At 65.5% G+C, this 18,496-nt stretch overlaps 1 protein-coding gene across 5 annotated transcripts in view; it reads left to right on the top strand.

Annotated features, from left to right (window-relative positions):
• PLCH2 (phospholipase C eta 2) overlaps positions 1–18,496 on the top strand; it is a 71,544-nt gene that overhangs the window by 45,776 nt on the left and 7,272 nt on the right. For 3 of the 5 annotated variants that reach the window (XM_032494979.1, XM_032494980.1, XM_032494983.1), the window contains exons 3-17: positions 986–1,132; positions 3,285–3,528; positions 3,696–3,825; positions 6,781–6,951; positions 8,929–9,022; positions 9,193–9,396; positions 9,645–9,765; positions 11,145–11,316; positions 11,670–11,777; positions 12,809–12,967; positions 16,573–16,659; positions 17,057–17,139; positions 17,507–17,604; positions 17,692–17,874; positions 18,076–18,183. In XM_032494979.1, the coding sequence (XP_032350870.1) occupies positions 986–1,132; positions 3,285–3,528; positions 3,696–3,825; positions 6,781–6,951; positions 8,929–9,022; positions 9,193–9,396; positions 9,645–9,765; positions 11,145–11,316; positions 11,670–11,777; positions 12,809–12,967; positions 16,573–16,659; positions 17,057–17,139; positions 17,507–17,604; positions 17,692–17,874; positions 18,076–18,183 (2,109 nt within the window). The remainder of the gene's footprint in view (positions 1–985; positions 1,133–3,284; positions 3,529–3,695; positions 3,826–6,780; positions 6,952–8,928; positions 9,023–9,192; positions 9,397–9,644; positions 9,766–11,144; positions 11,317–11,669; positions 11,778–12,808; positions 12,968–16,572; positions 16,660–17,056; positions 17,140–17,506; positions 17,605–17,691; positions 17,875–18,075; positions 18,184–18,496) is intronic. The other 2 variants (XM_032494982.1, XM_032494981.1) reach the window with 2 other exon arrangements.

The following is an 18,496-nucleotide window of genomic DNA, read 5'->3' on the forward strand; positions in this document are numbered from 1 at the left end:
TTTTATTACTGTTCACTACGTGTGCCCTGCGCTTTCTGCGGCAGTTGTGAAGGGTCCGATGGGGCCAGGATGGAAATGTGCCTGGGCCCAGTCCGCTGACCCTGGCCTGGACTTCCAGACCCCGCAGCCTCTCCAGCCCCGGGTGCTGCTGTCCTGGTGGGCACCCCCCTCCACTGGGACCTGGGAGCAAGCTGCAGGGAGGCTGGATGCACAGAAGGGTTGGGGGGAAAGGCAGGTGGGCGCATGAAGGGGAAGGGTTTGGGCTTGGAGCACATTTGAGGTGCCGCACCTTCCCAGACCCACGCCTTTGCACGGGGCCATGGCCTCCGGGGTGGACGTGTGTGGGGTCCCCCTATGGCACATGGGAGGAAGGCGGCTATCCTGAGGACGCCACAGGAAGCAGGTGCGGGCTCCCAGGAGCAGCCTATGGCTGGGCCAGCAAGCCAGGCTGGGCGCCGTGGGGGCCGCCTGCCTGCTACCCCCCTCGAGCCCATGCTGTGCCTGGCACGGAGGCCTCGTTAGGCAGCGGCTCCTGAGAGCCGGCTCTGCACCCTGTCCATGTGTCCTCCCGTGTGTCATAGCCTTTGGGCAGGTCATGCTGGTGGAAGGTGGGTGGGACGGCCTCTGAAAGCAGGCAGAGCCAGGGAGGAGCAGGGGCCCGGCTGGCACCTCTCCTGGCCCTCAGGCCCCAGACTGTTGGGAAGGCGGTAGGAGCCCAACTGGGCAGAATCAGCCTGACCCTCTGTGTGGACTCGCCCTCGAGCGGGGTCCCAGATTGACGTGTGACCTGAGCCGGCACCTGGGGGTCTGAGTTTGGTTCCCTGGTGGGGGGTGGGTGGATGGGTGGTCTCTGCACCCCCCTGAGCATGCGGGGTGGGGGCATGAGGCTGCGGTGAGTCAGGGGAGTGGCTGCAGTGCTCACGGGTGCCCCGTCTGTCTGTCCCTGTGCTGGTCTGTCCCTGTGCTGGGGTCCTCGGGCCCGCAGTGGAGCGGTGCATGAGCGCCATGCAGGCGGGGACGCAGATGGTGAAGCTCCGGGGCAGCTCCAAGGGCCTGGTCCGCTTCTATTTCCTGGACGAGCATCGCTCCTGCATCCGCTGGCGGCCCTCCCGCAAGAACGAGAAGGCCAAGAGTGAGTGGGGAGCTCGGGGGCGGGGTGAGGCGGGGGGGCCAGGCCAGCACCAGGGGGCAGGGGTCCCTCCCAGAGCAGCCACTGCGCAGCTGAAGGGGAGTCTCCAGCTGGCTCCGGGCCTGGCACTTGGGCTCAGCTGGCTTCGGAGCTCCAGGGTGACCCTGGACAAAGGGGTGGGGGAGGGCCCTGGCCCTGCTGCCCACCTAGCAGGGCCCTCTGGTGCTTGGTGGAGACTGAGCAGCTCCTGCGCCCTGTGATGGGCTGAGAGGCCGAAGGACCTTCATCATGCTGGGGAGGTGAGACCACTCTTGAACAGAGAGAGGGACCCCGCCAGGCACCCTGCGGGGGGGACCTCGGGGCCCAACGCTGGCCCAGGCCGCCTGGGGTGCGAGCAGCTGGCAGGGTTGTGGAGGCTGCAGGGCGCGCCTGGAGGGGCATGGCAGGGGTGTCCTGAGCTGTGAGGATTTGTGCAAGGACCAGGCGGTGGGGCCTGCGGGTCAGGAGGAGACACAGAGCAGTCCTCATAGGTGGGAGAAGGGACCCTACCTCCCTTCCTCTGGCTTTGGCGACTGAAGAGACTCAGGCGTGCCCGGGCAGGGCCTCAGCCCCGTGGTTGCTAGGGGTACTGCCGCCACAGGCCCAGGAGAGAGCCACGCCCTGGAGCACCCTGGGAGGGTGTCTTGGAGGAGGGGCCTGGGGCTGCCCTGGGGCCCCGGGGAGGTGGAGCCGCCGTGTGCTGTGCAGGCAGGAAGGAGGAGCCCCTGTGCCCCCGGCCAGAGCGCCTGCTCCATGCTGAGCACTGCTCCTGGCTTGGACATCCTGAGGGAACTTGGCCGACATGAAGCTGGTCTCTGAGTGTGAGGTGGGCGACACCACCTAACGTGGGATAACTTCACATCGTGTTGAGTGATGAGGAAAACAGGATGGCGCATAGAGGGGACGGGTGGGTGGAGGTCATGGAGGCTCCTCTGGGGGTGGGGTGATAGGGCAGAAACCAGCAGGAGGGACTGAGGGAGACAGCTGGGAATTTAGAGCTGATTGGCCCAGGGGTCCCTGAGAGGGAGGAACACGGTGTAGGGGCAGCTGTTTCCTGACTGTCAGCTCCCCCTAATCTGGAGCCCAAAACCCCTGCCTCCCTGCTATGAACACACGGTGCACCCAGGGAGGTGGAGAGGGCAGCTCCAGGAAGGGGGCTTTGCATGGCTGGGGGAGCAGGGGAGGCAGGAGCTCCCGGAGAGGGGGTCGTGGGGGCCGAGGACAGAGGGGGAGGCCACCCCCCACTGCACGGGTGGGGAAGCCCCACTGTCGTTGCACTGGACACGGTAACGCCCAGAATGGTGCCAAGCTTGCCCCAGTGAGGCGTGGGAGACGCGCACGGGGTGTGGGCGGGGGTCCGGGCTGTACTGAGCCCAGGCTGCCTGCCTCCCAGGGAGGATGCTGGCCACGCGTGCCCGCACATCTGCGAGGGGCCCTGCCATGTGCACGAGCGCAGACCCTAGAAGCATCCTTTTGAGCTCATCTACTCGTGGAAATTCAGCTTCTGAACGGAGGCTCTGCGCGCCCCAGGCGCTGTGGCCTCTAATGAAAATCTTGATGGAGCCTGAGCTGGTGCACACAAAAGCTGGACTCTGCGGCACCCTGGCCCCCCACCCACTGGTGCCAGAGTTCATTACTGAGGTGGCCACTGGATCTCGGCCGTGCCGGCCCGTGATTGTCTTCTCGGAACGGATAGACACGCTGGCCGAGCTTGACGGATGGAATTAGCTTGTCTGGGCCGCCTCACTCCGCAGGCCTGGCTGGATGCAGAAGCTGGACCTGGGGGGCTCTCGGGGGGAGGCAGCTCCTCTCCGTCTTACATTCCCGAAGGGCGGGCGAGCAGACCTGATGGTCAGGGTGGAGCGGGGAGAGGCGGCTCACCAGCAGGTTTGCATCTCTTCCTCCTCCTGCCTGGTGGGCCCCTTGAGCCGCCCCTCCCCAGCACCCCAGCCTCCCACGGGAAGGGAGACCCCGGGGGCACCAGCCTTGCTGCCCATGGGCTGAGCGGGGCAGAGGGCGTTTGTGCTGAGCTGCTGCTGTGACAGCGCGGGGCCGCGGCTGGGGGACGCCTGGCCCCGGGGAGGCTGTGACTGTGCCGCTCCCGCCCCGCCCGCAGTCTCCATCGACTCCATCCAGGAGGTGAGCGAGGGGCGGCAGTCGGAGATCTTCCAGCGCCACCCCGACGGCAGCTTCGACCCCAACTGCTGCTTCAGCATCTACCACGGCAGCCACCGGGAGTCGCTGGACCTGGTCTCGCCCAGCAGGGACGAGGCGCGCACCTGGGTCACCGGCCTACGCTACCTCATGGCCGGCATCCGGGACGAGGACAGCCTGGCGCGCCGCCAGCGCACCAGGGACCAATATCCTTGGGTGCAGGGCAGGCCCCAGGACGGGCACCCCCGTCCAGCGCGGGTGGGGCTCCCGGCCCTGGCTGGCCCACGGATCTGGGGGAGGGGCTCTTTCCTGCCCAGGGAGAGGTGGGTGGCGGCCCTGCTGGACCCTCTTTGGCCCCTAACTTGGCCCCAAAGTGGCTGAAGCAGACGTTTGACGAGGCCGACAAGAACGGGGATGGCAGTCTGAGCATCGGCGAGGTCCTGCAGCTGCTGCACAAGCTGAATGTGAACCTGCCCCGGCAGAGGGTGAAGCAGATGTTCAAGGTGAGGCTGGTGGGGCTGCCCGGGGCCCAGGCCCAGGGACGCTGCGCAAGCGTGGGCTCCCGGGGCGCAGGTGTGTGCGTCCAGGAGCGGCTGGCCCGGTCCCAGCTGCAGGAGGGGCGGGGGAGGCAGCTCGGCCAGCCGTCCTGGGCCTCTGGGGGGCGGCGGTCGGATGCCCCAGGTTGCCACCTCTTGCAGCTGTGCAGGCACCACTGTAGCGGCTCCCAGGGCCTCCCCAGGCCAGTGGCCGTCTGGGCAGGCGCGGGGTCAGTGAGGGAAGCCACCCACAGGAGGCTGCACCCCTCTCCCGCCCCTCCTACAGCTGCCCAGCCTTCATGGGGTGCACCGGCCCTGCCCTGTGGGCCGCAGCTCCAGTTACCCATCCCTGGAGCCTCTGGCCCCCAGCTACCCTGGTGTGAGCACCTAGGAAAATGCATCCGCAAGCTGAGCAGCAGCCCTTACTGTCTGTGATCAGCTTGTCTCGTTCTGGAACCCTTGCTGGGACGGGGGTGGGGGATGCGCGATGCTGTGTCAGCGGGTCCCCGTTCATGGGACTGGGCCAGCAGACCCTGCCCTCCGTCCTCGCTTGTCTTGCTGCTGCCTGGAAAGAGTGTTCCGTGAGCATGACCCAGGCCCCACACCCCGACACACACACACGCACACACACATGCACGCGCACACATGCACACACGCACGCTCGCTTGCACACACAGCCAACTGCTCCACCGGGCGTGGCCCCTGGAGGCTCCCTCCTGTGCTCTCACGACGGGCAGGAGGTCATGCTCAGCTGCTCTGAGCCTCGGGTCTGTGTGCGCACGGTGGGCTGTGCGGAGGAGCAGGATGCTCTCAGACTGCTGCAGCAGGACTGGGCTGGGGGCTCGCAGGGCCCCTCCTGGAGGCCCCAGGGGGCAGAGCCTGTCTGGGCAGTGAGGATCAGGCAGACGGCTCAGGCTCACAGAGCAGCCCACCAGTTGCCTGCCTCCCCTGCCTCCAAGGGCAGCTGTGGGGTCAGCAGCCCCTTCCAGGCCCGTGAGGCTGTGCCGGGCAATAGGCTGGCTTAGGACCCGGGGCTCAGATGACCCTCGGAGGCAGGACGAGAGATGAGGGCCCCTCACAGAGAGGGTGTGAGTGCTTGCTGCCTCCTGGGGCCTGAAGGTCCGCTGTGAAGTCCTGGCTTGAACATGCCCCCTTGGGGTGGGTGTAGCTCAGCGGTAGCACGCACGAGGTCCTGGGCTCAATCCCCAGCACTGCTATCTAGAAAAGAGGGGAAAATGAATAACCCTAGTTACCTCCCTCCTGCCCCCTCCCCAAAAGTGGTGGAAGTGTTAGTGATGGAGTCTTGACCGTGCTGGTGGTTTCACTGGTGCAGACGTCTATCGAGACGCATCAAGTTGTACATCTGAATTACGTGCAGTTTACTCTGCAGGAATCATGCCACAGTAAAGGTATTAGAAAATACATAGCGTGGAAAAAAAAAAAGAAAGAAAATGCCCCCGGCCGGGAGCCCTGGGAAGCCCCTGCCCCTCCTGTAAGGAGGCTGGACTTCTTTCTCGTGCGCCGTCTAGGCTCGGGGGGCTCCCCCAAAGCCCTCTGACCAGCTCCGGGCCTGGCTGCGTCTGGGCTGCATCCAGGCCACCTGGAGGAGGCCTCTGGGTCCTGCAGGCGGGCCGGCTCAGAGCCGGCCCCCGAGAGGCGCGAGCAAGGGCCTGTTGGCCAGGAGCTCCTGACCCCAGACCCCAGGCAGCCGTTGTCCCCGGTGGCCCCAGGTGCCTAGGCCTCCCTGCCCGTGGGCATGGCTGCCCCCTGCAGACACTCTGGAGCCCAGGGACGCAGGGCAGACCTCCAGCCGGCCGAGTGGCTCTGATAATTAGCATCAGTTTTATTGTCGAGAGATCTCAGTATCGTTCCCCCTGCCTTGAGCTGCCTAATCAAAGGAGAGGTCACTGTGGTGGGCAAAAGGGCGTAATTTCGTTAAGTCTAAAACCCCAGTGCGGGGGAGGCGTGGCCCGGCCTGGCCCTGGCCCTCACCCTAGTGGGTGCCCTGGGCCGGCTCTGAGCCCAGCTCAGCGGAGCGGCTCCGGCCGGTGGGTGCTTTCAGCCGTGGCGGTCTCCCTTGTGGGGAGAAGAGCGCAGAGCCTGTGGAGGGTGTTTCTGGGGCTGAGGGGCCAGGTCCGTCCTCTTGGGCTCCTGGGGGCCTCTCATCACAGAGCATTTTGAGTCGCCGCCTCGGACGTGCCGCCCGCAGAGCCCAGTGGGAGGTCGGGGCGGCCTGCGGGCATCTCTGCCCAGCTCCAGCCACGGCCTCTGGGGAGGGCTACCAGCCCGGTTCTGTCCCAAAGAGCCCTTGACCCTCAGTGAGGGCCCTGCCCTGTCCATCCTGCCAGCTCTTGGACACAGGGCTGCCCTCAAACCTGGAATGGACACTGGGGTCCTCGTCTGGCCTCTGCTGGGCCCTGGAGCAGGTGGCTGTGGGCTAGCCCCTCCTACCACCTGACCCTGTCCCAGCCTCAGCACGGGCACCTGGAGAGGGCACTCTGGCCCTGGAGTGAGACGCTGGGGTCCTGCTGGGTGCCCACCTCAGTGCCAGGCCACAATGCGGGGCAAAGATGGCGGCCAGGAGCACCAGCCAGGGCCAGCCTTCCGGGGAGCCTCTCTGGGGTCGGGGACATGGGGCTGGCTGTGGCCTTCCGGCTTCAGATGCAGGTTGCCCTTGGGAGGCTTGGAGGCAGGCAGGTGGGGTCTGTGTTAGCAGGTCACTCAGTGGCTTCTTGGTGGGAGAGTCGGAGGGGAGCCCAGTGAAGACGGCACTGCGGGGCTTGGCGAGTACCCATGAACCCACAACATGGGTAGTGACATTGGCAAGGGGCGGGGGCAACGTGACTCAGGGTGGACCGGAGGCCCCCTCGTGGTCGGGGCCCAAGGTGGGACACTTGGGGACCCAGAGGCCTCCCCTTACAGGAAGCGGACACGGACGACCAGCAGGGGGCGCTGGGCTTCGAGGAGTTCTGCGCCTTCTACAAGGCGATGTCCACCCGCCGGGACCTCTACCTGCTCATGCTGGCCCACAGCGGCCACAAGGACCACCTGGATGCCGCCGACCTGCAGCGCTTCCTGGAGGTGGAGCAGAAGGTGCGGGCTCCCCAGCAGGAGCGGTGGTCCTGGGGGACGTGGCCTCACCTCATTTGGGCACTTGCATCCGTCTGTGGTGTGGCTGAGGGCTGGGGGAAGGGTGGACACCAGCCTGGCACTCGAGGTCCCCTTACCGGACCTGCCTTGCTGCCCGTTGCGGCCCCGCCAGCCCGTTCCAGGGTGTGTCCCACAGGAGCCACAAGCAGGTGGGGAAGGTGGGTGGCCCAGCCTGACCGTGGCCCCCTGGAGCTTCCAGAGGGGAGCCCATGGTCCTGTTTTAGTGTTGAGCATCTCCTGGGACCAGGGTTCCATGGCCCAGCCTTTCCACCAGGTCCTGCCACGGGGGCCCAGCTCACACCCAGAGCCCTGGGCCCACTCCCCTCAAACGCTTGTCCAGCAGACACACAGAGGGCTCTGGGGGCTGGCAGGGTGTCCTGTCTATTTCCCTCGACTCCGAGCTGCTCCCTGGGCTCTGCCTCTCTTGGCCTGGGCCTGGGCAGTGACCAGGTCCTGCCCATTCCGGTGGACGGAGGCTGGCAGTCTGTGGTGGGGGAGGGGAGGCATGCTCAGACCTCAGACAGCGTGCGGCCCCACCCCCAGGCTGAGAGGGAGTAACTCCTGGGACCCTGACTGACCCACTTTTGGGTGAGAGTGGAATTTGGGGGCAACCTTCAGGCCCCCCGCTGTCTCTGGGACCAGACAGCCTCAGGGGACTGCTCAGGGCCCTCCACCGCTCCTTTCGCCTCCACGGCTGCTCCTGGGCCCCTGGGCAGGGCTGGGTGCTGGGCATTGGGAGCAGCGGCTGGACGCTGCGGGACCCAGGCTGGTCTGGGTGCTGTCTGTCCGGGACCTGCCCTCACCAGGGCCCCACGAGGCCGCACCAAACCCAGGGCATGACTCAGGGGCTGTCTCCCCAGAATGTGCTTTCAAGGTCCCTCAGTCTTCTGGGACTCTGTTCCTGTGGCAGCCCACCTGCCTCCCCCCAGTCGTGCTGGTGGGAGCACTGGGGGCTTGCCCAGGTGGGAGATGCTCAGGGCAACTCGCTCCCAGCCTGGCCACTGGAGTGCGGCTGGGGCCCTCTGTCCCAACAGCTGGTGTGCCCAGGGTGGGGAGAAGGAATGTGGCTTGGTTTGGGACGGGCAGAACTGACCCACCCGTTGCTCCCTGACCTTCGCCCTAAGCTTTGCAGAACTACCCCCACAGTCTGGGGCCAAAGCTGTCCACCAGCTGGGTGGCTGGAGCTCTGACCCCTGGACTCTGGACCTCTGGGGGCCACAGCTGCTCCGAGCTCTGGCCTCATTTGCCCTTCTGCCTCCACTGCCCATACCCACCCCCTCATTCCTGGGGTTGGCCAGGAGGCCCCGTTGGTGGGCCTGCCTCCGGGAGCTGGGGGGTCCCGGCCTGGGCTGCACTCGGGGCCCTGGGAGGTCGCTCAGCCTCTGGCGCGCAGATGGGCACAGCCGCTGCGGCCTTGGCTGCCACACGCAGCCTTCTCGCCAGGGACTTGGGCAGGCAGCAGGGGGCCAGGAGAGCCCCCCGGGCTCTTCCAAGGTGGGACGTGGGGCCGGGCTCTCCTGCGCCTTCTCCCACCAGGCCTGCTCCCTGCCGGCCCACCCTGGTCCACGGTTCTCAGGACCCCTCACACAGCGGGGTGGGGGGTGGCCCAGCCGAGGAGGCCAAAGACCCCTCCCCTGCCGAGGACCGCAGTAGCGCCAGCTCTTCCAAAGCCATGTGACCCACTGGTAGTCTGCTGGCCCCTGAGTCTCCGGTGACAATGAGGGTGGCCAGTGAGCCCCCAGAGCGGGTAGCACGCTGCAGCGACCAGAGCCTCAGCCTTCTGTGGTCAGCCCCATGCGGTACAGTGGTCAGAGAGCAGGCGGAAGGCGGTGGCCGTTCTGGAGCGGAGCGAGGGGCTACCTGGGGCTGGCCCCGGCCAGAGATGGGCCAGCCTGGGCTCAGGCCCCTGCTCTGGCCTAGATGACGGGTGTGACTCTTGAGAGCTGCCGCGACATCATTGAGCAGTTTGAGCCCTGCCCAGAGAACAAGAGGAAGGGGGCGATGGGCATTGATGGTGAGTGGGCGCGCGCTGGGCCAGCCTTCCTGCCGGGCCCGCGGGGCGCTGATGGGCGGCCTGTGTGCCAATCCACGTGGCGTGGGGGCGGGGGTCCTGGGATGAGCCCGGCGGTAGGACCGACATACAGGGGCTGAGCCCTTTTGCGTCCCGCTATGTTCCCTCGGCAGGCTTCACCAACTACACGCGGAGCCCCGCCGGCGACATCTTCAACCCAGAGCATCACCACGTGCACCAGGACATGACGCGGCCACTGAGCCACTACTTCATCACCTCCTCTCACAACACCTACCTCGTGGGCGACCAGCTCATGTCCCAGTCGAGGGTAGACATGTATGCCTGGGTCCTGCAGGCCGGCTGCCGCTGCGTGGAGGGTGAGTGCTGGGGACTCTGGGATCCTGCGCCCCCTGTCAGCCCAGGGGGCTGGACCTGGGCCGTGGGCCGGCATCTCCTGTGGGAGGTGGGGCGGCCCTGAAGAGCCCTCTGGAGTCTCTGGGCAGGGGCTGGGATAGGCTTCTCCTGCCGAAACAAGGGGCTGCCTCCCACTAGAGTCCACAGGCTGGGAGTCTCTGGGGGTTGGCGGTCAGGCCCCTGGAGCTGACCGAGGTCTGCCTGCTGACAGTGGACTGCTGGGATGGGCCTGATGGGGAGCCCATTGTGCACCACGGCTACACCCTGACCTCCAAGATCCTATTCAAAGACGTCATTGAAACCATCAACAAATATGCCTTCGTCAAGAACGAGTGAGTGGTGGGGCCTGGGGGGCGGGCCCAGGGGGTTGTGGGGAGGGGCGCCAGGGGCTCTTCCCACCCCTCCCCCATGTCCTTTGGGGCAAGCAGTGGCTGTAGTGGCCGAGGGGCTGGTTACTGGGTTTCTTGTTGAGGATGAAGGGCAGGGAAAGGTAGGTGATGGGTGCTGGGGTAACAGCATGACAAGCTGGGGCCATACAGAGTGTGTGTCAGCAGCCCCCGTCCACACCCACGTCGGGGCAACCCCTGGGGTATGATGCCTGCAACATGGTGGCTCTGGCACGAGCTGCCCTTAAGAAGCTATATCCAGACTCAGTTTGCTGTGGCTATAGACCCTGTGGGACAGAACCCAGTTTCATTTCTGGAAATAGAAGATGGGCTTCCCTCACTGTTAGTTACCTCCAAGTCTGCTCAGCGAGGCCAAGAATGAAGAAGGGAGGAGAAGCAAGGCTGAATTAAGAAACAGAAACAGAGAGGCCCCTCTAGGAGGATCCGGCCCAGGCTCTGGGAGTGGGAGAGAGCCTGGCCTCTGGAATTGCTGGTGAGGGGGGGCGTCTCAGGGCAGGGGGCTGGGACACACAGGTCTCCTGTAGCTGTCGAGGAGCCAGGGGCCTGCTGGGGTCTCAGGGTGGGGCTTGTGCCTTACCTGCCAGCACAATCTTCGCAGGCACAGGGTTCCCCCGGACCTCAGTCCCTTGCCTGAGAAATGGGGAGACGAGCACCTTTGCCCCATGCCCTGCCTCTCTGCATCACGGGGCTCGCCCATCTCTTGCTCTAGTTTATGACTTGTAGGTTGGAGTCACTTACCTTTTCTAAAAGGATCACATTGCTTTTTGGCAAAACCCCAAGTAAATGTATACATGGCTGAAAAAATAATTGAAGAAGTTATCATGAAAATCCCCATGCTGCACTGCATTCCTCATCCTGTACCATGCAGGCAGTAGTGATGTTCCCCCCAGATCGTGTGTGCCAGGCTATGGGGGGCCGATGTTGGGACCCCAGGGCCATGCACAGGACAGTGTCTCCAGTAAATAGGTGAATGGGATTATCTTTCTCACAGTTGATCCATTGTTCCACGTTGCGCCTCATTTTAGTTCACATCATTTTTAAACCATGACTTGCTTGAATGTTTCCTTTTGTTTTTCCCGGAGTTTCTATTGCCTTTGTTTTTCTTACTGGGAGAAGTGCATGTCTTCTTCACCCATCCCTAAGATCTCCCAGCTTCTTTCCCACACACTCAGTTGCTTTTGAAAGCCATGATAGCCCCCTCCCAGAGTGGCTGGCAGCCCCTTCTATCTCGGGCTCCTGGTGAAGATCCCTCCTCATTCAGTGGTGCAGGTGGCCTCACCCTGCTCCTTCCACCTTGGGGCCAGGTATCCAGTGATCCTGTCCATTGAGAACCACTGCAGTGTCATCCAGCAGAAGAAGATGGCCCAGTATCTGACCGACATCCTTGGGGACAAGCTGGACTTGTCATCAGTGAGCAGTGAGGATGCCACCATGCTACCGTCTCCACAGATGCTCAAGGGCAAGATCTTGGTGAAGGTGAGCCCCTGCCTGCCCCTCCTGGGGCTGAGCCTCTGACCTCTGACTGGGGACCTGGGGTCAGGTCAGGCGCAGGACCTTGCTCCAGCCAGGCTAGGGTTCCACACGACCTGTGGTAGATTTGAGGGATCAGGGCAAGCCCTGCCCCTGGCCTGTCTTCAGTCTCCCACGGTGACCACTCAGTCTGGGGCCCTCCTCCGCACTCCTGGCGTTTCCCTTCCTGCCGTAGGGAGGTGTGGGCTCGCCCTGCCCCGGCCTGAGATCCACAGGGAAGCTTGGCAAAGGCTCCTACCCTTTGCCGCTGCTCCCGCACTTCCTGTAGGGCCCCTCCCACGGCCCACCTCCTCCCCCAGGGCAAGAAGCTGCCCTCCAACATCAGCGAGGATGCTGAGGAGGGCGAGGTGTCTGACGAGGACAGCGCAGATGAGATTGACGATGACTGCAAGCTCCTCGATGGGGATGTGAGTGGGGGCGGGGCCTCCTTGAGGGCAGGGGAGCTGTGGCAAGGCCAGGCGAGGGCCACTGGGCAGATTCTGAGGGTGATTTGCTAGCTGCCAGACTGCTGGGCATGCACTGGGCCTGGGCCTGGGGCCCCTGCCTGCGTCCCCCGCTCTGTCAGGAGCTCCGAGCTGCTGGGCCGGGGCTGGGAACTGCGCTCCGGGCTGTGGAGTCAGCAGCAAAGAGCTGGAGGGGCTCTCTAGTTAGCATCTTCCCTCCTCTGGGCGCTGTAAAGGCATTATTTCTCCCTGAGGGGCCATCGGGTGGGAAAATCGCTGTGCAGGAGCGTTCCCGGCCAGACGGGCTGATTGTTTTAGAAAGCCCTGAGGCAGCAGACCCGTCCTGCTTTGGGTGTGCCTGCCTGGTCTCTGCTGGGCCGCAGGCGAGGTAAACCCCCTCTCTGTGATGCGCACCTCGCACCCACTCTGGCCTGGGCGTACCCTGGGCCCTGCCTGGAGGAGTCCAGGTTTGTCAAGGCCACACTGGGGGCTGTCTCAGACAGTGAGGGCGCCCGGAGGCTCCCCAGGCCAGCCCCTGGCACCGGCCCACCAGGCGGGCTGCGCCCACCCCCATCCATCTCCTCGAGGCACATAGTGGCTGGTGGCGGGGGGGTTCCCAGATCCTGAGCTCCTAAGCGGCTCTCAGAGCCCAGAGTGGCTGCCGGGCGCCGATGAGTGGTCTGCTGGGCCCTATGGGCAGCACTGTGCAGCCTGGGGAGGCAGGTGTCAGGGTGGACAGGCCTGGGCCCAGGACCTGCTCAGCACTGTCTGTGGTCCTGGGGGCAAACCGCATCCTGAGAGGCAGATGGCGTGAGGACCAGCAGCGGGACACAGGTAGGAGTCGGTGGCCAGCGCGGGTGTCAGTCTAGGTGGGGTGGCGCTGGCCCCACTCCCAGCAGGCCCCTGCGGCCCTGCCCGAGACCCCAGGGGCTGTCGCCACTGCTGCCCGCATGGCTGAGCACCGAGGCTGAGGCCTGGCTGGCTGGCTTCTGCAGGGCTCCACCAATCGGAAACGCGTGGAAAACATTGCCAAGAGGAAACTGGATTCCCTACTGAAGGAGTCGAAGATTCGGGACTGTGAGGACCCGAGCGACTTCACCGTGTCCACATTGCCCCAGCCTGGGAAACTCGGACACAGGGCAGAAGCCAAAAAGGTGAGACCTCTGAGGCCAGCGGGGTCAGCCCGTGGCTGGGCCGGGCCCTGGGGCACGTGGCCTGTGCACAGCTGCGCCCACACCCGTACTGGAACCCGTATGGAACCCGCACACACGCACCTGCACAGGTGCACCTGCACACGTGCACCTGCACACACACACCTGCCCACTGCTGCTCTTTCTGCCCCAGGGCCCCCTGAACACCTGGCTGTTCTGACTCTCATCGTGAGGGACCCACAGACGCCACTGTGTCACAAGGCAGGTGGCCGGGCAGGGGCTGGCCGTCTGTGTGGCTGACGATCTGACCTCTGGAGGCCCGCACCCTCCCCCAGCCATGGGCAGGAGAGGCGGCCACAGGGTCCTGCCCCTCCTTGCAGAAGAGCCTAGAGCACGGCTTGGGGCCAGAGGCCAGGCCCCACCCACCCAGGAGCCGGGGCAGTCCTGGGCCGCTGTCCTGATGCTCCTGCACGGAGGCCCCCAGGGAAGCTCCGGGAAGGACCCCCATGGAGAGAGTGCTGTGGGGCTGTCATGGCAGGTGCGAAGCGTGGGGGGCCTTGGGCTGTGTCAGTGACACTGAGCGGTTGGGGTGCAGCTGGAGGGGGCCCAGCAAACACTGAAGGGCGGTCAGGTTAGCTGAGTGGCCGCAGGGGTGGTGGTGGGTGCTGGTTGGCCCTGCAGACCCCATTTTGCAGGTGAGCAGCGCTGGGGAGTGTTGCCCTGTTCTTGGGGGGCCCGGTTGTACCTCTAGTGCGACCCCGCCATTGTCCAAGTTCTGGGGGGCCTGGGAAGGTGGCTTCTCCCTGGCTGGGTGAGTGGGGTGCTGGGTGCCTCCAGGACAGTATTTTTGGATGTGGGTGTTTGTGTCCCACCCATGGGGGCACAAGGGGTAGCTGGAACCCCCGGAAATGTGAGGGTGGCTCTCTGTGTGGTGGGTCCCGCTGGCCCCGTGCCGACAGGTGGTCAGTTATTTTCAGTTCTGAGCTGGCTAGGCAGGTGAACGCAGGGTGCCTGTGGCCCTGGCGGGCGGGCGGGCAGCGTGTGCGGCGTGGTGCGGCCGGCCGGGGGTGCGACGTGAGGTCTCTGCTTTCCCCCGGCTTGGGGCGTGGGCGCCCAGGAGGGCAGTCTGGACCCAGGACCTCGTGTCTGTGTGGCCTCCTGTGTGCGGGACAACAGGCGCTCAGGGAAGCCACCAGGTGTGGGAGCTGACTGGGCAGCAGGGAACCCCACCCCATCCCTAACCCCCACAGCATCACCAGCCACCCCTCCACCCTGCTGGGACAGGGGCAGAGGGGCAAGGGGGCTGGAGCCACGGGGTTCTCTGAGGGGAGCATCTGGGCAGCAGGTTTGTGGACACATCCTGAGGCCATGGCCCCCTGTCCCTGGGCCCTAGTGAGGGTCCCTGTGGGAGGGGGCAGGAGGCCCGGGGTGCAGCTGGAGTGGCTATCTGGAGGCAAAGAAGCGATGGACGGGCAAGGGATGGATGCCCGTCCACAGTGCCACGCACAACTCCAGGGGACTTCGGTGCTGTCCCAGGAAAAGCCCGCTCCTCTTTGGGGGACCCAGCCCCCAAGTGCGGTCAGGACTAGACCGTCTCAGTCAGAACGCGCCTGCCGGGCCCGGCCCCGCAGGCTGCCCTCTGTCTGAGGCGCAGACACTCCTCGGCGAGCAGAGGTGCCCTGGGCGCTGTGTCCTGTGTGGGAGGGCCCTGCTGCCACACCCCCCGAGGGAGGGCGAGGTGGGGCCCGCCTCCCCTGCCAGCTCGTGCGGGGGTGACAGCGGATTCCAGCCATGGGCCCAGCACTTCCTCAGGATGGTGGTGGTGCCCAGACTGATGGGTGCTTGTGTGCATTGTGACCGCGATGCTTCGGGTGATGGTTAAAGGGCTGAGAAGCACGTCCACCTCTTCTGGTGCCAAACACACCGTGAACAGGGCCGCCAGCACCTCTGCCAGCAGCGGCGTTCCCCTCTAGGCATGAGGAGGGAAGCCGGGGGCCCTGGGAGAGAGACAGCTCTAAAAGCAGGTGGAAACACATGCATGCGGTCCTGGGTTCAAGACCCAGTGCCTCCATTAAGAAAGAGTAATCATAGACGGAGAAAAATAAAAGGAGAGAAAAAGAAGCAGGTGGGACCGGACAGTCCTGAGCACGTCGGTTCCGGCACCTGTGCCTCGGGCTCCGGACCAGCGCCTGTCTTTGCAGCCCCAAGCCCGAGGGGCACGGCGGGGCAGCCCGGGTCCGAGGTAGGAGCCAGAGAGGCGCCCGTCCTGACCCCGCAGAGGGCAAAGGATGGGGGTGAGCAGCGTGGGCTGAGCTGCTCCCCAGAGCAGGAGTGGACAGGGGTCCGTGGAGTGGTGGGAGCTCGGGGTTGGCAGATGCTGCCAGGCAGTGTCTCGAGCCAGGTCCTCCCTTTCCCAGCGTGTGAGCCGAGGAGATGTCCAGGTAATGGGCCCTGTGGCTGCCCCGCCCTCTGCCCTCGGGACAGATGCTGACCGCCTCTGCTGGGCACAGGGCTGGGGGGAGGCGGGGCTGGCATCCCCAGCCCAAGCTCCAGGCTCTTCTGCCAGGCGACTCGAACCCAAACCTGAGGGGCTCCGCTCCTCTGCTGGGTGGGAGGCCGGCCAGGAGGGGCTGTGGTCAGGGGTGTGCAGGAGCGTCCACGGGGGCAAGTGCAGAAGCTCGCAGAGGTGCGGGTGGAGTGTGTGTGCAGATGCATGTGCCCCTGGCTAATGGAGAACTTTGGCCGCAGGTGCCCGGCTCCCGGGAGCCTGAGGGAAGCCAGCTCCTGCCCTGGTGGGCACATCATGAGCAAAGTTGGGAGAGTTTGGGGGGCATCTGGGGAAGGTGGAGGGGTGGCTAGTGGCGGTGGCAGTGGCCTCGGGGACCCTGGCACAGGCTCCCAGCTGCTCCAGGGGTGTGACGAGCTTCAGGATGGACGAGGGGTTTGTGCCTTGGCCCCAGAGGGGGACAGGCTGCGGTGTTGCCAGGCCCGGGGGCCCCTCGGGCAGGGGCAGGGGCGTCAGGAGGGGAGCCCCTGATGCGCGAGTTCTCTAAACGGCAGCGAGGAAGGCGCAGCCCTGAGACTTCAGGAGATCTGCCGCAGCCCTGAGTGTGGACAGCAAGCGGCCGCCACTCTGTGGGGAGCAGAGCCAAGTTACTTGTCTAATTAGGTGAAGAAGCAGGCCAGGACTCCGGGGCTGCAGGGCCCTTGTGTGAGGGTTATATAAGCAGGCAAGCTGAGGAATGTTCCAGATGCACAGACAACATTCATTATGCAGTCACCATGCACGGGAAAAGTAGTCAGGACTGGGAACTTAATGAGTTTAAAACAACACATCGCGGGGAGCTGATGCGGGCACGTGAGTGAGCGTTTCCGCTGGTCCTCGCCTTGGCTCTCAGGCCCCTGCTCCCGGCAGCTGCCTGTGCGCACCCAGGGTGGGCTGGAGACGGTGCCACCAGGGCCTGGGGCAGCAGCCAGCCCAGGGCCCGGCTCCCCCTTCCTCCCGCTCTTGGTTCTCCCTCTTCCAGGAAGGCTGCCTGGAGCTGCTGGGAGGAGCTGCCTGGTCTGAGGCTGGGCTCACCCCGTCCCTCTGTCTCCTCTCCTCCCAGGCCGAGGAGGACGTGGAGTCCGGGGACGATGCTGGAACCAGCAGGCGGAACAGCCGGCTTCTCATGGGCAGCTTCTCCAAGCGCAAGGTCTGGGGGCCTCTGGGTGGGGCCCTGCCAGAGTGCAGCATGCTTCTTGCCCCCGTGTGCACCAGCTGCCCCTGTGCCAGCCAGAGGTGGGGGTTTTCCTCCAGCCTCGAGGGCCCCTGGGATTCCTGGCTGCATCTCCTGACTGCAGGTGCTAGGTTTGGAGTCCTGGTCAGGGCTGGATGGAGTAAGTGGCCTCATACTGGCCAGTGCCCAGAGCTCAGGTCACCCAGTGCCCAGGCCAAGCAGGGCAAGGCAGAGGACGGGGCAGGCAGGCCTGCAAGGTGGGCGCCCGGACCCACGGACGGCAGGCCCACCTCCAGCACCCTCCCGGGCTCTGCCGATGGCCCGGCCGAGCCTGGAGCTCCACAGATCCTGACTCTGCCCTCGTTCTGCACAGAAAAAGAGCAGCAAGCTAAAGAAGGCAGCCAGCGTGGAGGAGGGGGACGAGGACTTGGACCCCCAAGGCAGCCAGAGCCGAGGGTCAGCGTCCTGCCCCCACCCCGGCCCCTGGAGGAAACAGCAGTGGGGGAGGTGCTGTCCTGGCAACAGCAGGAGTCAGCCGCGCAGGCTCAGGGACCGCACAGCGGGGAGGGGGCGTGGGGGCCTGGGGCATGGACCCTGGAGCGCAGGGGCTGGACTGGCCAGTGGGTCCTGTGCTCGTTTCGTAGCCCGTCACGGTCAGCGCCCTTTGGTGGGCTCAGCACCTGCCCCTCCCCACCGTGTCAGCTCTCAGCGTGACCACTGCGTGTCCCGACACCTGGAACACGGGGGCGCAGTGGACGCCTGATGGACATTCAGCATGAATCAGGGCCCGGCCTGCCTGACCCCGTCCCCGCCCTCCCCGCAGGGCTGCCCGGCAGAAGAAGACCATGAAGCTGTCCCGGGCCCTCTCGGACCTGGTGAAGTACACCAAGTCCGTGGGCACCCCTGACGTGGAGACGGAGGGTGAGGGGCCAGCAGGGCACGGGGCCGGCCGGGGGGGGGGGCGGGGCCCAACGCGCTGCCCCTGACGCCGCCCGTCGGCACCCGCAGTGGCGTCCAGCTGGCAGGTGTCGTCCTTCAGCGAGACCAGGGCCCAGCAGATCCTGCAGCAGAAACCGGCGCGGTACCTGCGCTTCAACCAGCACCAGCTGTCCCGCATCTACCCCTCCTCCTACCGCGTGGACTCCAGCAACTACAACCCGCAGCCCTTCTGGAACGCCGGCTGCCAGATGGGTGCGTGCCGGCGTGGAGCCAAGGCTGCTGGGCATGGTTCCCCCGCCTGGGCACCCAGCCCTTAGGACCCCAGGGCGAGGGAGCGGTGACGCCTGAGCCGGGGGGGCAGGGTCCTGCCAGGATGCCCCGGCACACATAGGCGGATGAGGGCTCGTAGGCAGTGCGCAGGCTGACCTGGCCGCCCCACCTCCCTCCCCGCAGTCGCCCTGAACTACCAGTCGGAGGGGCGGATGCTGCAGCTGAACCGGGCCAAGTTCAGTGCCAACGGCAGCTGTGGCTACGTGCTCAAGCCCCAGTGCATGTGCCAGGGTGAGGACACAGGCCGGGATGCGGGGCGGCTGCATGAAGACTGCAGGGGGCACAGGGAGGGCCCCCCACTCTGCTGGGAATCTGGAGTCCCTGGCCACCCCTGCCCTGCCCGCTTCAGTGTTCCCTCTGATGTGCTGAAGACCACTTGTGGATTTCTTCCCATTCTACCCCTAGCCCGCCCACACCCCTCTTCTGTCTGCACTCACCTCTTCCAACTGTGAACGTGAACAGCCCCTGCCCCCCACCCCCTGCCCTGCCCTTGGGCACCAGCTTCTCACCCACCGGGCTCCAGAGTACTCGGCTCCCCGCCCAC

Source organism: Camelus ferus, chromosome 13, assembly GCF_009834535.1.
Source record: "Camelus ferus isolate YT-003-E chromosome 13, BCGSAC_Cfer_1.0, whole genome shotgun sequence".
In the NCBI taxonomy this organism is placed as follows: domain Eukaryota; kingdom Metazoa; phylum Chordata; class Mammalia; order Artiodactyla; family Camelidae; genus Camelus; species Camelus ferus.